At 45.8% G+C, this 17,412-nt stretch overlaps 1 protein-coding gene across 3 annotated transcripts in view; it reads left to right on the top strand.

Annotated features, from left to right (window-relative positions):
* Positions 1-17,412, top strand: part of Srgap3 (SLIT-ROBO Rho GTPase activating protein 3) — a 244,862-nt gene that overhangs the window by 124,374 nt on the left and 103,076 nt on the right. For all 3 annotated transcript variants that reach the window (XM_026383042.2, XM_077793436.1, XM_026383043.2), the window contains one exon: positions 15,866-16,028. In XM_026383042.2, the coding sequence (XP_026238827.1) occupies positions 15,866-16,028 (163 nt within the window). The remainder of the gene's footprint in view (positions 1-15,865; positions 16,029-17,412) is intronic.

The raw sequence follows: 17,412 nt of genomic DNA, 5'->3' as shown, positions 1-17,412 counted from the left end.
TCTGAGTGTACAGAGGCCCCATCTGATTTGGCGGGCTGTGAACCCTGCAGCTGCAAATCATAGCCCTGGCTGAGCTGACTCTGGAGCCATCCTCTCCTTGGCTCCCTGGGCTGCAGAGATAGGGCAGTGTGGAGAGCTTGGGTCCTATCTCCATGTGCTCCTTCCTCTTGATTTGGAGTCAGTTCTCTCCCCATTCTAAGTGTGCACATTGGAGAGAGGGGGAGAGGTGGGACTGGAGACATGGGGTGGGGGGAAGGTCCCCTGCTCTCTTGCATAGCCTGTAATGAGCTCGACCAGCCCCCCATGGGTTCATTAAGGGAGCCACCAGACAGAACAGGAGCCCCAGCTGGCAGTCGGGCCAGGCAGGCTGCTTGTCACAGTTTGAAAGTCTAATTAAGGTGTCGCCCAGGCCTGTGCAGCTGGGGCAGGCCCTCTGCACGATGCTAATGTGCTCATGCAGCCCCTGATGGCTTTTGGAGAGTCTCTAGATCATTTTGGACTCACCTTAGACTCCAGGGCATTGACTGACCCCTGACCGCTTCTTGTTTGGAGATCAGGGCACAGGAGCTGTGCTGTGCCCTGGGTCTTTCATCTTGACCATCCTGAGAAGCCTTGTCCTGCTGTCTACAGAATCTCCATTTAAGAATTTTCAGGCCAAATAGCTGGGCCTGGGGTAGGCTGAGCATTTGGAGAGCAATATCATCATGTTTCTTTTCTATCATCTCGTGCTTCCACTCTAACAACCCTGACATCTTTGCTGTTTCATAATCCTGATGATAACACAGGGGAGTAGTGAGAGAACTCATGGTTTTATCCCAGGCAAACTGCAAGCCAGAAAAACCAAGTAGCTTCTTTGACCAAGGACACAGAGTGAGCTGTTGGGCTTGAGAATCCTGGGTTCCTGACTTCCAGATTGGCTTCTCTCTCCAAGAAGCCATGGATCCTTTCTTTACTTAAAATGCATGTATTGAGGGCCTCTTTCTTCCTGGGACTGGGCCCAGTGCTGACAACACTAAGGTAAATAAAGCACAGTTTCTGCTCTTGAGTACTGAGTCAAGGGCATAGCTCAGGGATGCTGTAATTTGGCATGGTTGATTCAGGCACCCAAGTGGCTGTGCCTTTGAACCATCAGCCCTCAGCATTTAGATGTCTCTTGCTCTGGAAACTTCCCTTGATTCTGACCTGGTGCCTTTCCCTGTCTGCCCACAATGTTCATATGTTCCTATTTACTTATTCACTTTTTATTTACTGAGCATCTACTGCATTTCAGTCTTCAGGTCTATGGTGGTGAGAAAAATAATCTTGATTCCTGCCATGGTGAAATTTATTTTTGTGGAGGAGATAATTGAAGAATAAAGCTTAAAAAGCTAAATAAAAGAAAAGACAAACTTTAATCAAATGATTTTCAAGATGAGCTTTCTGGTTGTCTATTCTGTGTAATAGCAACATGCCCACTTTTGATGTCTCTCCTGATTTAATGGGTCAGGGAGTGGACAGGACTTAGTGGGGTGATTCTTTTGCTTTATGTGGCATTGACTGGAATTGCTCAGTGATACTAACCTGGTGGCTTGTCTGCTTTGGAGGGTACAAGATGGCTTTACTCACATGCATGGTGCTTTGATGGGAATGGCTAGAAGCCTGGGCCACTTTCTCCATGTAGTGTCAGACTCTAGACCCAGTAGCTCAGGACTGGGAGAGAGCAAGATGGCTTCCATGGAGCTCACTAAGGCTAATCCTAGACCTGGTCCCCTGGATCCTATTGGTCAGAGCAGTTTCAGCTCTAGCTCAGCTTCATGGGAGGGGAGATGAAGCCCTCCTCTCATTGGAGGAAGTGTTAAGAGCTTGGCAGTACTCTTTCATCCCCCACTCTGAGTACTATAGTAGTCATCACATTGAAGATTTCTTCAGGAAGTGGTGTTTGTGCTAAGACCTAGAAGATGAAAGGGAGCAGCTTTGGGGACAGTGTGAGAGGGAAGGAATCCCAGGTAACTAGAAGTAGCTGAGGGAGACTAAGAAGTCTTTGAGGCTCGCAGAGAGAGGCTAGCATGATCCAGTTTGTATTTTTCTGACTACTGGGTTGGAGGGGCTGAGGATGGGGTGGAGGAGACTCCAGGGTGTGGGTGCAGCTCCTTAGGAAGGAGGTAATCAGGACCTGGGGGCAGAGCAGAGATGGCAAATAAATACCAGTGAAATCTCTCAGTGGTGGGAAGAAGGAAGGGAGAAGAATCAAGGGTGTTGCCCTCTGTTGACTTGGGATGGAAAGAAGTTGAGGAGGAGGGTGAGGCAGAGTCACCATCCTGTCTTGTCCCCTTCTGATCACTTGTCTCTCCCTTTGGATGGGCACTAGACTGCAAGCTCATACGTGGTAGAGAGGGTGGCTGGTGAGCTGGGGGGATAGTCCCTAGTACCTAGGGCAAGTCTTGGCACATGTTGGCACTAAATATTGAGTGAATTAATGAAATTTAGGTGCTGATTAGAATCGCTGGGGATGTGTGTAGACTATGTCTTTTTCCACCTTAGGAGCTGGGTGATGTCATTTGGGCAAAATGTCACCCACTCAAGTGCCTGATACCTGGCACTATGTTGCCAAGATGACAGAGTAGACTTGACGGTGGTTTCCCTATCTGGAAAATGGTGATTAACCGAAGACTAGAGCTGGTTTACAAAGCTTGGACAGATGGAAGCTTGTCAGAAATGCAAAATCTTGGGCCTCACCCCTCACCTGTGGCAAGACCCAGGAATCAGCATTAACAACCTCTCCTAGGGGCTGGGGATGTGGCTCAAGCGGTAGCGCACTTGCCTGGCATGCGTGCGGCCCGGGTTCGATCCTCAGCACCACATACAAACTAAGATGTTGTGTGCGCCAAATACTAAAAAATAAATATTAAAATTCTCTCTCTCTCTCCCACTCTCTCCCTCTTTCTTAAAAAAACAAACAAACAAACAAAAAAAAACAAAAAAAAACCAACCTCTCCTGGGGGTTCTAGTGTCCATTCACTTTTTTCCCCCTCCCAGTCCTGAGACTTTAACCCAGTGACACTCTACCATTGAGCTACATTCCCAGCCCTTTTTATTTTATTTTTAAATTTTGAGACAGAATCATATTAAGTTAGCGAGTCTGACCTTGAGTTTACAATCTTGCTGTTTTAGCCTCTTGAGTCACTGGGGTTACAGGCATGTGCTACTGTTCCCTGCTATCTATTCACTTTTTTTTGTGGGGGGTACCAGTGATTGAACCCAGGGGGCACTTGACCATGGAGTCACATCCCCAGCCCTATTTTGTATTTTATTTAGAGACAGGGTCTCACTGAGTTGCTTAGTGCCTCGCTCTTACTGAGGCTGGCTTTGATCTCTCCATCTTCTAGCCTCAGCCTCCCGAGCATTTGGGATTACAGGCATGCACCAACACGCCCAGCCTCTATTCACTTTTTTAAAAAAATTGGTTTTTAGTTGTAGATGGACACAATACCTTTATTTATCTTTATGTGATGCTGAGGATCTAACTCAGTGCCCTACACATATTAATCAGGCACTTTACCACTAAGCTACAACCCCAGTCCTCTATTCACTTTTAAGACCCATGCAGAATGATAGTTTTCTGGATGATAAATGTTTTACAGCTCTCTTTCAGGCTGCACTGGCCTTCCCTCCTGCTCACCAGTATAAAATCCACAGTCCGCTGCCCTTTTCAGGCCAGGCCTAACATGAGCTTGGCTTTTTCTTTTGAGGGCCTGGCACTGGAATTCCTTCCTGAGTGGGAACATGGCATGGAGGTTGGCAAATAGGGTTCCTGAGAACCTACCTCTTGGGTGGATGGTCTGGCCCAAACAAGTTGGGTAATTCTGTGAAGTATTCCTGGGATGAAGACTTCTGCTTCCTCCAGAGAAATGTTTCCTAAAACACCCTCAGAGAAATGTTTTCTAAAACACTTTTTTTAAAAAAAACAAATATTTTTAGTTGTAGATGGACACAACACTATTGTTGTTACTATTACCATAATTAGAATACAGTTTTTTGTAGAGACAGACAAGGCAGAGCACCAAAGATAGCAGGAAACAGTTTTATTTGGCTGCAGCCAGGTTCAGAGGGCACAATTTTCGCTGTAATCAATTAATCCCCTGAACCCTGAGTTCAGGTAGTTTCAGAATTTTTATACCCAGCATGTAAGGGGAGGGGCTCAGAAGTTCACATAAAAGCAGCTTTTTCTTTCACTGTTCTGGGCAGGTAGGGGAGAGCTTCTTCTCCCCTTTCTTTTCTCCCTCTGCCAGCTGTTACCCAATTGCAAACTTCTCTTATCTTAGAAATGTAGACATTTTTGTGAAGCTCCAGCTCAAGGCCAGAGGCCTTGTTAAAGAATTTGTCTTTTTTTTTTTTTAATCACATTTTGCATTTGCAAACACACTTCTACAAACTACTATACTGGATAAATGTGAAAAACTAGTAAAGGGGCGTTTAGCACCTGGAGTGCTGATTTCTTCCAGGCCAGTGACCAAGTAAAATAAGCAACAAGAAAACAGGAAGTTTACCTACATTGAACTCTTTTGCTGATAGTCCTAAAATCAATTATGGTGAAGATATCTGGAGAAGGTTAGTTAAGATTTTCTGTGGAGGAGGGGGTACCACTACACAGTACAAGTACCCAGTAATAAGTTTAATTTGTTACATACCCTTCATATCCTCATGACCACGTGCTCTACCAGATGAATAATATGCATTATCTCATTTGAACCTTCATGGTAAGCTGTGTGCTCTGGATGATACCTCTTTATATCTCTAGTTGAAAATATTGTGGTTTTGAGAAATAGTTATTTGCCCAGAAAGACACAACTAGAATTGGTAAATGGCACAGCTAAAATTTTATTTTATTTTATTTTATTTTTAAAGAGAGAGTGAGAGAGGAGAGAGAGAGAGAGAATTTTTTTTTTTAATATTTATTTTTCTAGTTCTAGGCGGACACAACATCTTTGTTGGTATGTGGTGCTGAGGATCGAACCCGGGTCGCACGCATGCCAGGCCAGCGCGCTACCGCTTGAGCCACATCCCCAGCCCACAGCTAAAATTTTAATCTTCCTTTTTCTTACTCCAGAATATAAACTGCTTCCAGCCACACTGCATGACCTTGGGTTCATTTCATCCCCGCTCTGGTCTGGCTCAGTGATTCCTGACCCTAGTCAACCATCTGACCAGGCTAACTCCTACTCAACCCACAAAGGCCAGCTTAGGGCATGCCTCCTTTGCAGAGACCCTGTGGTAGGTCCCAGGCCTACAGTCAGTTGCTCCTTTAGCTCAGTTAGTTGTGTATCTCTTTCATGGGGCTCAGGCTGTATTATTAGGGAGTGATCAGGTTTCATTCTGTTGGCTACTTGAAAGCAAGGAGCCATTTCTAGTCTATCTCTTGTCTCTCTCATCTCTCTCTCTCTCTCCCCCTCCCCCATATGTGTATGTGTATATACAATTCTGTATGTATCTATCTTTCCGTCCATCCACCTACCTACCTACCAACTTACGTACCTATCTATCATACTCTATTCAAAATTTTTAATGAATTGCTGTGGAGGCTTTCTTTAAATATACAAATGGAATAGGTTTCTTTTTTGTGGCTATAGGAGAGAAGTGAGGCCAAAAGGCCTTTCAGAGAAGCAGGCTTCAAGTCGATCTTGATTCCATTAGCCTGAGCTGTCTAGCCATAGAAAGGGCTTCCCCTAGAGGTGCTGAGTTGTCCATCTATAAGGGTGTGCACTCAAAAGCCAGGTATTTTTTTGGGGGGAGGTTTCTATAACACGATGAATAAATAAACCCCACCAGTGTTCCTCAAAATAAGGGAGGGATCTCTGATGACACAGAGAGACCATAAATATTGAATTATATTTTTACTTCTCTTTCAAACTTTTCAGTGGCCTCAGGAAGAGATTCTCAGTTTGGTCCTAGTGTGTTGTTAACACTTTGTAATCTCTTAACGGAGGCCGACCTCAGGCTTCAGCACCCTCCTAAGATTGAATAGTACTGTTTTGTTTCTTTTTAATTTATTTGTTCAGTTACCTTTTATTAATGGCAAATAATGCTTTAAAAAAAAACAACCTAAGACTAAGGAACGTCCTTTGTAAATAAATTTATTTAAATAGAGAAAGAAAAACAGATGATATTAAACGTGGTAGCATGCAGGAATAGCTGAAGCCAGTATCAACTCATCCTAGGACCCCTTCCTGATCCTTCTGGAAAATGAACATCTTTCATCTCTACCTTCTCCATTAGCCATCCTCTGATTTTCACTGCTGGAAATGATTTTAAGACAGGGGGCTCAGCCTAAAGTCTGGTCTTTCCTATGGTTGCAGCCCCTTTTTCCTCTTCCAATTTCTTCATCTGGCTTTCTCAACTTCTGCCCTAGAATCCACAAAGACTATAATCAGCAAATTCCAATATCTGAATCAGGATGCAACCTATCCATGTATGTATATGTTTTATATACATATAAACATGAGCATCATTTAATTTTTATATTAAAAATGAAAAATAGATGTTATAATAAGGGAAATTTTTAATGAGTAGTAATAAATAGGGGTTTAGTTTTGACTCAATTCCGTGAGTAAAATAAGATAATAATGACCTTCAAAGATTCTGTAGGACCTCACACTTGTCAAATTCTGTCACCAGACTTCAGCTGCTGAAATCCTCCCAAACATCCTGGTGGGGTGGGGAGAGTCAGGGAAGATGGCATCATTCCCACCTGACGGGCAAGAGACCTGAAGGTCAGGCAAATGAACCCTCTAGCTTAGGTTCCACAGCTGACTGTTAAAAGAACTGTCCAGAGGTGCTGTGAGCCAGGGCCCCTTTGTCTACCCACTGTGGTACACACCATGTGGGGCACCATTTTGCAGGTGGATAAACCAAGGCAAAGAGGCTTGCAGGGAAGGGGATGATGGGGTTGCCTAGGGACTGGTTTCTGGGCCAGGGACTTTCATTCAGCAGGTCAAAGGTGGGCTCAGAAGTGCTGCTGGACACCAGACCTAGTGTGTTATTACCATACTGAGTTGTCCAGAATGGGATCCCAAAGGAACCAGAGCAAGTGAATGAATCTGCCACAAGGTGGAGAGTGAGGCACAAAACATTTGCTGTGGGCCTCGGCACTCACATAGGAGTTTGCAGGAGGAGAAGGTAACAATGAGGAATGATAACCAACATTTTTTGAAACCCTACTGTGAATGTATGTTTGTCTACATCCATGATTCATTTGATTTTCCCAACAACCTAGTGAGACAGTAATAATAGTAATAATTATCATTTGTTGGGTTTGATACTCAAAGCATCATGTGAATTCTCTCATTTAAATCCTCAAAGCACACTCTGAAGAATTCGTTACCTCATTTTATAAACAAAGAAAAAGTTTAACTAACTTCCCAAGTTCACTTCATTGATAATGGACAGAGGAGGCACTTGAACCCCATGTGGCCTCTGATTCCACAGCACCTGTGTGGGTGAGCAGAGCCCACTTTGGCCAGGTGACCCCATGAAGGAATTAGTCCCCTTCAGAATGACTCTGTCTTAGTGCTGCCAAATAGCAGTGGAGCCACTCGCTTGCCTCAGAGGGGAGCTGGCGGGGGTGGGGGAGTCACAAGAAATGTGGACATGTATTGAAATATCACACTGAACCCTACTAACATGTACAATTAGCACATGTTCATCGAGAATAAAATAAGCTAAAAGGAGAGAAAGAAATAGATAAATGAAGAAATCCATCACTGCCTTAGCTACAGTGGCTTTCTGGAGAAGACTACTGTGAGCAGAGAAGGGACAAGGGAGGTGGCTGATGAGGTAGGCCCGAGTGCCAGCTACCAAGAGCAGATTAAATCCTCTGCATCCATGGTTCATGGCTCCTCTCATGGGCACCAGAAAGATGTCTGAGGCATTCTATGAACTCTCCTTGGGCCTTCCTGACCCACTTGGCCTGATAGCCTGTTGGGGATTTTATCATGTCCCCCTCAAAATTCATATGTTGAAGTCCTAAAGACTAGGGTCCTCAAAGAGGTCATCAAGTAAAAATGCAGTCATGAGGGTGGGCCCTCGTCAGACATGACTGGCTTAGGCAAAGGGGAGCTTTGAACCCACAGAGGATGCATGGGAAGAACCTGTGCAAGAATGAGGACCGAGACCAACATGATGCTTCTCCACACCAAGAAATTCCATGGAGCTCCAGCAAACCACCAGGAGCCAGGATAGAGGCTGGAGCAGACTCCACCACACAGCCTCAGAAAGAGCCAACCCTTCCTACCCTTTGATCCTAGACTTCTAGCCTCCAGAACTGTGAGACAGCAGCTTTCTGTGATTTGAGCCACTCAGTTTGTGGTCTTGTTAGCACAGTTCATGCAAGTAGTAGCTGCTGGCACAAACTGCTTCTGTTCTGTTCCTGAAGAACAGAAAAACTAAGAAATTAGTGTACCTGGGTGCTCATCTTCAGGGCTCTACCTGGTGCTACCTCTCTGGCCTTGTTTTGATCCCTTATCAAGTCCCCATCTGCCCTCTGGTTATGCCCATCTCCTCTCAGTTCTAGAAGATGCCCATGCACATAGGGCCTTCCCACTTGCTGCTAGAGTATTCTTTTTGATTCCTGTGCCATCCTTCTGGTCCTAGCTTAGGGACACTTTATACCTAGTGAACAAATATTTTATGAGAGCAGACTATGTGTGCTCAGCCCTGCCTGGACACCAGAGAAACAGTGAGAGAGGGGGACAGAGACCAGGAACCAAGGAAAACAAACAAGCAGATGCCAGGTGCCATTGTAACAATGAGATAGGGGAGTGTGATGGAGATGGGGAGTTGCTGAGGGCCAGGGAGGGCTCAAGGAGGGAAAAACACCTCAACTAATGGTAATGACAAGAAGAACCAGCATGGCCCACTGACACCTTCCCTAGGTAAGGTCACCTCCATCTTGTTACAGTCTCTCCAGGTTCATAGTCCGCCTCAGCATCCCAGTTGTCTATCTGTGTATGTGATTATATGATTGTTATATGAGACCCTTTCTAGACCAGAAGCTCCAGAAAGCAGGGGGTGTGGCTCCTTTTGTTTACCATTGCTGGGTACAGACACGCACTGGGTTATTATTTGCTGAATTAATGATTCACACTACAACAAGAAAATGTGATGAATTCCAAATCCTGCTTGGGGAAGCTTAGGGTAGCAAGAGGTTAACCACACCTTTCTGGCCCTGAAGGTAATTGAGGTTACATTTTTCAAGAGCAAGTTTGCTGGCAGCAGCTGAGTAAACCCAGTAGAAAGTCTGAGAACATCCTGGAAGGGAGCAGGAAGTCAGTGATAGAGACTTGGCACCTGGGGCCCGTGTCAGTTGCAGGTTTGCCTTCCTCCCAGAGGGACCAGGATCCCAGGGCAATGGATTTGGATTCATCTGCAATGTGGAGCTCTGCAGCCTTGGAAATGGGTTCTGTTCACTGAACGGAATTTTCCGGCCCCCAGCCGAGAAGCTGGAGAGGCTAGCTCACTGCTAATTTCATTTTCCCAACTCACCAGCTTGGCAAGGCCCAACTTCTCCAGCTTCAGTCTCTTGGAACCTTATACCCACCTCCCTTAGCCAAAGAAAGAAAGAAAGCTGTGACTCACCAGAAATGTTCATTGCTATTTTCTATCCATAAAAAAGAAAATATATACATATGCGAAAGTTCCAACATTATGTCTTAGCTCAGCAGCTTCTGCCTGCTGAAGAGACGCTTGGATGCAAGATTAGAAAAGTAGAAAGGTCGCTTGAATGTGCCTTCGATGAGAGAGTGCCTGCCGGGGTTTATTCTGACATCTTCCCAAAGCAAGCCTGCAGAGCAGGCAAAAATGGCTGCTGGTGGGGGAGCCAAAGGGTTCCAGTTTCAACAGTGGGCCCTGAAAAGGGAAGGGCCAACGTTTAAGATTCCAGAGGGCTAGTGTCTGGCTTTGCCATATGTGACCTGGGTGCCTCTTTCTATGGTCCCAGGATAATTCAGATGACTTAGAGGGGGTTCTGCACATTAGATCCTGAAGAAACCCCCAGCCCCACCCAGCCCCTCTCTTTCCTCTTTCCACCTTGCTTGCTCTGCTCCTTTTATACAGGCCTTTTTCAATTCCTTAAATGCACCAAACTCCCTGCCCCAGGGACCTTTGCCCATTCTGTTCTCTCTGCCTGGAATCCTCTCCCACCTGCCCCCCCGCCCATCCTCCCACCTTTCCCTGGCTCCCTCCAACTCTTCCTTTAAAGCCCAGGTTAATGGCCCCTTCCTCAGGGATGCTTCACTGACCTCCAAAGTCAGTTCCCCTTGTTCTAGGCTCGCATGGCACAGTACTCCCTTCCTCTCTAGCACCTTCTGCTGATCTCACTCTGTGCACATCTGTGGGAGGCCTCGAGGGATGGCTGTCTCGCCCATCATGCTGTTGGCTCTGTGGAGGCAGAGCTGCCTGTTTTCTTCACGATCATGTCCCAAGTCTGGCTCTAACAGAACAGTCAACACAAATGCTTTGAACAGATGAGCTGCTGAAGAATGGCTGCTGAGCTCTTTTTGTTATTTAACTCTATGGTTTGTGTAGCCAAGCCACAGGCTGACCTGCATAAAGTCACACGACTGGGATGGCAGACACAGGTGGACATCCACCCCTAGGTCAGGTGTCTTTCTGTGCCAACATGCTGTGGCCCCTCCTTGGCCCAGTGAGGTGGTGAGTCCCTGGAACCATGGGGTCAAGGTTCCACAGAGTGGCTGGCTCCAACCCTGACCCTGGCTGTGGACAGCTCATCTTATCCTTTTGGTCTACACATGAGCCACACATGAGGGGGGCCAGGGTTGGGCAAAGGTGAGGAGAGCAGAGCCAGCAGTCTTCTAGGCTGACGTGGACTGGAGAATGGGCCTGCTGATTGGATGGCGGGTGTGGAACAGCATCTCTGCAGAGGACAAGCTGGCTCATTGTCACCTCCTAGCCCTCTTCCAAGTCACCAGCAGGGGTGGAGATATGGTAGCCTGGTCCTACCTCCTCCCTCCAGCTGCTGCCTCACCAGGCTTCTTGGGGATCTGCCTCATCCTCCAATGTGGTTGTGTGCCTTTGTAAAGTGTCCCTTGTCATTCTGTGGTTTTGCAAATCATGCAAGTACTTGCGGTCAGCTTCCACATTTTTCTCTTTAGCCCAGAGGCCCCCATCTAGATGTTCCATAGTCCTTTAGACTTGTCACATTCAAATCGAACTTGCCATCTTCTCTTCTTGCCTCACCTCTGACCTGCTCTTGTCCCAACAAAGGCCCCCTCTGCTCCCCCCAGGTCCAAACCAGAAAACTGGGGGGTCATCTTGTACATCATTTTCTCTCACTCAGTTACCAACCCAACCCCAACCAATCAATCTCCCAAATCCAATCAGCTTACTACCTACGTATCTATCCCTCCACTTCTGTCTTGGGCACCTGGATGCCACCCTCTTCTGCACAGTACTGAAGTGAAGGTTTGCAAATATGGTTTTACCCTTTCACTTCCCAGCTTTAACTCCTTCTGTGACTTCCTGCAAACCTCACAATGAAGCTCCAACTCTATAATGGGATATAGAGGCCCTCAGACATGTGGCATCCACCTAATTCTCCAACCTCATTTGTCACCCTCAACCTCATTCTAGAACATCACTTGTAGATCCCCTCGGCTGCATTCAGCTCACCAACATGCCCTCCTGCTTCTTCCTGGGCTTTTGATGATTGTATTTCTCTACCTAGAAAGCTCTTCCTATGAAACTCCAACCCAGCCTTTACTTCTCAGTCTAGAAAGTGCTTCCTCCAAGAAGCCATTCTTGACCACATCACCTCCAGATTTTGGGGAGTTGGCTCTCTGCTCCACTGCCCCCTTCCTATGACAACACTCTCTTTTCCTGCATCTTTCTCCTACTCAGGTGGAAGGCTTGGGGGGGCAGGTGCATTGCAGCACTCATTTGTACCCAACATGCACCCACCCACACACATACATACACATACTCTCTCTCTTCTTTCTCTGAAAATCTTATGAATGAAGACCTTTCATCTGCTCTCTTCAACCTGACAAGTCTTGAGTTGCTGCAAAATAATTTCCCCCTCTTATAGTTTAGTCTTCCTTTCTGCCTCTCTGCTTACGTTACTTTGGCTGGGTGACCTAATTAACAGTCCTCAAGCTGTCCCAGTACTACCACGCCTCTTCAAGATCACTTGTCTTTTTCCTTCCCTCTGAAATCTACCTTCTGGCTATGACTTCCATGTATTTTGCACATTGAATTCCCCGATGCTGTTCAGTTCCTGCATTCTAAGTTGAGCTAAGCCCCTAGAGCATTTTAGGTAACAGCTCAATTATCTCATCTCTCCTTTAATCTTTCCATTTCCATCACCACCTTGGAAGCTGTAAGGAATGGGATAGACAAAAGTATTTTCTGCTCAAACCTACTCCTACTTCTCTCCTTGCAGGTCTTATCTCAGATCATGTCATCAGCATCCGCCCAGTCACATGCTATGCAAACCTCACAGTCTCATCCACTCCCTCCTCCTCCTTCTCCTGTGTTTTCAGGAAGACTCCAAGATGGTCTGTTCTCTTATTGAAAAGTCTCACCAGCATTCAGTGGCCACAGTGCTAACACCCAGGCCTTGTCACATCTCTCCATCTGAACTAAGATTCCCTCCTGACAGTTCCTCCTGCCTCCAGTCCCACATTTATACCCATACTCACCCCACCTACCTACCCATCCACCTACCCATCTACCCCATCTGTCCATCTTTCCATCCACCCACTCATCCACCCATCCATCCTCCAGTCTGCCTGCTTCAGACTCTTCTAAAGAGTGTTTAAAAAATATCAATACTAAGCTCTACCACCAGAGATTCTTGCTTAATTGGTTTTTGTGTTTGAAAAGCTCCCCAAGTGACTCTACTGTGTAGGAAAGGTTCAGAACCACATGGCCTAGGAGAGAAAGTTCCCACTCCTCAGCCTGGCATTCCATACCCGCTATAATCAGGCTCTCACCCAGCCTTGTGTCCAACAATCTTCCACTAGCATACTCAGAATTGCAGCTCTCCTGAGACATTTCACCATATTTATATCCACAGTTCCCTCTGCCTACAATATCGCATGCTCTCTCTGTCCTTGTGACTATTTGGAAAACTCCTACCCATCCTTCAAGACCCAGCTTAAATGTGACCTTTTCTCAAGGGTCTCTTTTCCATAGCATCTACTATGTGGCATCCTTGTTGCCAGGCAGAAGATGAAGTGACTACAACAGAAACAATCCCTGCCCTTAAAGATCACCCAGGAAGATAATGAGTAGAAATGAAAGGTAGAATATATTAGTCAGCTTTCTGTCATTGTAACAAATATCTGAGATAATCAGCTTAGAAAGATAAAAGGTTTATTTTGGCTCACAGTTTTGGAGGTTCCAATCCATAATTAGACAAATCGTTGCTTTTAGGCTTCATGTAGGGGCAACATCTCATGGCAGGAGTGTATGGTGTAGCAAAGCTGCTCAGCTCATAGCCAGGAAACAGAAAAGAGGAGGAGGAAGGGGCAGGGTCCCAGCATCCTCCCAGTGACCTGAAGACGTCCCACTAGGCCCCACTTCTTAGAGTTTCCACCACCTCCCACTAATGCCACACTGGGATTCAAGCCTTTAACACAGGGACCTTTGGGGGATACTTAAGATCCAGACATTAGTCCAGAAGTTCTCACAATTTGTGCATACATCAGAGTCACTGTAGGGGTTGTTAAATCATAGATGCTGGGCCCACCTGGCCCACCCCCAGCATTTCTGATTAAGTGTCTGTGGTGGCCCTGATGACTTATATTTCCAACAAGGTCCCAAGTGATGCTAATGCTGCTGGTCCAGGGACCACACTTTGAGAACCATGTTGAGCTTGTGATCAGGGAACTCTCTCTAGGGAGGTGTCGTTTAAGCTGAATCTACAGGAAGAGGAGGAGGTGACTGTGAGAGAAGCAGGGGCAGGCACATTCCAGGTGGCAGGACAGTGTATGTGAAGGTCCAGGTGGGAAAGTACTTGCATGAATACAAAAGGGATTCCACACCCGATGTGCAGAGCATGTGGGAGGAGCACAGTGGTTCCTGAAACTTCTCCAGCAGAAACGAGGCCCCATCTGCATCTCTGTTGAGGTCCCATCCTGCCTGCCTCTCTCGTTCTTTTCTTCTGCCTTAGCCTCTTCTTGGAGAGCCCCTCCAAGGCTGGCTCTGCATCACAGTCATCTTTGGGTGCCCACAGCCTACCCAGGATCTGCCATGGAGCAAATGCTCGGGGATTCTGGCTGGGGTTGAATTTTAGTGGTCTGGCTCTTTCTCTAGGCTATAAGGAGAAACCTGTTTCTCTCTTCTATAGCAGTGTGTTTTAAGTGTTTCATCTTCTTCCTTTTTCCTTAGACAGTTCCTAGCATATGCATCTTTCATCTAAACTGAATTCTCTTCTCCCAAATCCTGTTGCCTAGAAAGAGAATTTTAGCCTATTTGGTGACAGAAATAAAAAACCCTTAAAGTCAACTGAGCCATCCTCATTTACTTTCTTAAGCCCCAGGAGTTGTGGGGACAGCATCCCAAAGACCCATAGGGTGCATCTCTTAGCATTTCCACTTGGCTTTGGAGCAGAGGATGCAGTCACGCTGGGAGTCAGCAGAATTCTCTTCCTCAAAAGTGCTGATTGTGGAGTCTGCATTTCTTGTGAGCAGAACCTTGGTTAGCTTCCAGGGTGGTTGGCATTCAAGATAGCAGGGGAATCAGGGAGGCCTTTGGACTCTCTGGAGCTGACCACCTTTAGGCCATACTCATATCCTGCCTTTCCAATATCTCTTTCCACACTGGAAATCAGAGTAAGAGCAAGACTTGGTTGGAGGACAAGAACTCCAGCACAGATGCCCCCTGTGATAAGGTGGATTGATTTGGGTTTTGGTTTGTAATTGTTTTTCTCTCTGCTATCCTAGAGAGAACAGAAAGGTCTTTCTTAAGGGTGTAGACACAAGACATGAGTTTGGGAAGTGGTGATATGTAGATCTTCTGTCTCATGAGTTTGGGAAGCAATGGTGTATAGATTGGTGGCTCTCAGACTTGAGCATATATCAGAATCCCCTGTAGGGTTTGTAAATTGTAGGCCCATCCCCAGGGTTTATGATTCAGCAAGCTTGGAGTGAGGCTGCAGAATGTGTTTTTCCAATAACTTTCCATGTGGTACCCGTGCTGCTGATATGGGGAGTATTTTGACACCCCCTATTTTAGCATAATATCCAGCTAAGTGCTAAAAATCTATCAATCTCTGCAGGACAAAGTCTTATTTGTCTTGCATATGATTGTATTTTTTAAGTCCTCCCCCAAAATACAGAACTGGAACCCCCAAGGCCTCTCCCTCCAGTTCCACCAAGGGATGAAGGCTCCTGTTTATAAGAAGCCAAGAGATCCCCAGAGAAGAACAAAGGATTGCTCTTAATCCTTTGTGGGGATCCCAGGGGTTGGAGAAGGCAAAGAGGGGGAGAGTAAGTGTCCACTTTTTGTTCTTTCCATTGCATAGTTCTAGAAATCATACAAATATTTCAAATACAGCCGGGTTAGTATTTCTTAGCTCCAGGGGAGCAGGCTTCCTCCTAGAAGATGGAGGTGCGCCAGTGGGCACCATTCAAGGGGGAAGTAGACAGCATAGACTTAGTCAAAGACCTGGATTCTGGCCCTAGATCTGCTCTGTGATCATGAAGGATCATCTAGGCTTTCATAGCCTCTGTTTCCCTCTCTGTAAAATGTGTAATAATGTAACTGACCTTGAAGGGGTGCCCCAGGGACCAAAAGGGCCAAGGTGGGTATGATGTTAAACAGTATGAAACTGTTCCCATGAAGCCAACCTGAGCTGTCTTGGTTTCCACAGGAAGGACCAATACCTCCTCTCACCTGTGAACTGTTGGTATCTGGTCCTGCATCAGACCCGGCGGGAGAGCCGAGACCATGCCACCCTTAATGACATCTTCATGAACAATGTCATCGTCCGCCTTTCCCAGATCAGCGAGGATGTTATCAGACTTTTCAAAAAGGTGGGCAAGTGGCTTCCCTCGCAGCCCTAGCTCTTGTCCTGGGATGGTCATGGCAACACTATGCCCCAGGGATAAGGGGCTGGGAGTGGGGGTGGCAGTTATGTTGAAGGATTCAAGGGGCCAAGGGCTTGATCAGATACTCCAGCCCTGAGTTTAAACCCTAGATGTGTCTTTGAAAAACTGTGTGCTCTTGAGCACTTTAGCAGTCACCATCAGAAGAATACAAACCTTTGCCTGCTTAGGTAAGTAATATATATGCATTGTGCAGGATTTGGAAAAGGGCAGATGAGTACACACACACATACACACACACACACACACAAACATGGAGGAAATGTTATCACTGGGAGATATTCTCTTTGATGTTCTAGAATTTTCCTTATAAGTACATATGCAAATATATTTTCTAGGAGTGCTTATAATTTATGTATTTTTTAGTGTACATATACATTTTTCCCAAATGAGATCATACTGCATATATGATATTACTACCTGCTCATGTCACCTAACAAATTATTCATTACAAAATTTTCCCATGTCAAAAGGTAAATTTTTAGTTGGGCGTGGTGGCACACACCTATAATCCCAATGGCTTGGGGGGCTGAGGCAGGAGGACTGCAAGTTCAACGCCAGCCTCAGCAAAAGCAAGGCACTAAGCAACTCAGTGAGACCCTGCCTCTGAATAAAAGACAAAATAGAACTGGGGATGTGGCTCAGTGGTTGAGTGCTCCTGAGTTCAACCCCCAGTACCCCAATAAATAAAATTTTTAAAAAATATATTTATTTTTTAATTGTAATTGGACACAGCACCACTATTTTATTTGTTTATTTTTATGTGGTGCTGAGGATGGAACCCAGGGCCCTGCATGTGTGAGGTGAGCATTCTACCATTGAGCTACAACCCCAGCCCCCCAATAAATAAATTTCTATAATTTGTTTTTGGCTGTACTGGGGATTGAACCCAGGGCCTTGCATATGCTAAATAAGTATCTACCATTGAAGTATATCCCCAGCCCTGTAACTTCTTTTTTTTTTTTTTTTTTTTTTGAGATGAGGTCTTGCTCTGTTGCCCAGTCTAGTCCTAAACCCATGGGCTAAAGTGATCCTCTTGCCTCTGCCTCTCCAGTAACTAGAACTACAGGCATGTCACCTCATCTGGTGACATTTTGAATGATTACATATATTTTATACATAGATATATCCTGGTTTATTTGCCTGATCTCTTGGTGTTGAGCACTTACGTAATTTCCTTCGTTGCATTTTTATAAATAACGCTGCTGTGAGCTGCTTTGTTGCGTCCACTGGTACTTTCTTAGGCTTGGTCTCTGCAATGGAAATTTTAGGATCAAAAGTTGGTTTGTTTTCAAGGCCTTTGACTGAGTGC

The sequence above is a fragment of the Urocitellus parryii genome, chromosome 16 (genome assembly GCF_045843805.1).
Source record: "Urocitellus parryii isolate mUroPar1 chromosome 16, mUroPar1.hap1, whole genome shotgun sequence".
NCBI lineage: Eukaryota > Metazoa > Chordata > Mammalia > Rodentia > Sciuridae > Urocitellus > Urocitellus parryii.
Note: the sequence above shows the minus strand (reverse complement) of the source record. Positions and strands in the feature narration are given on the sequence as shown.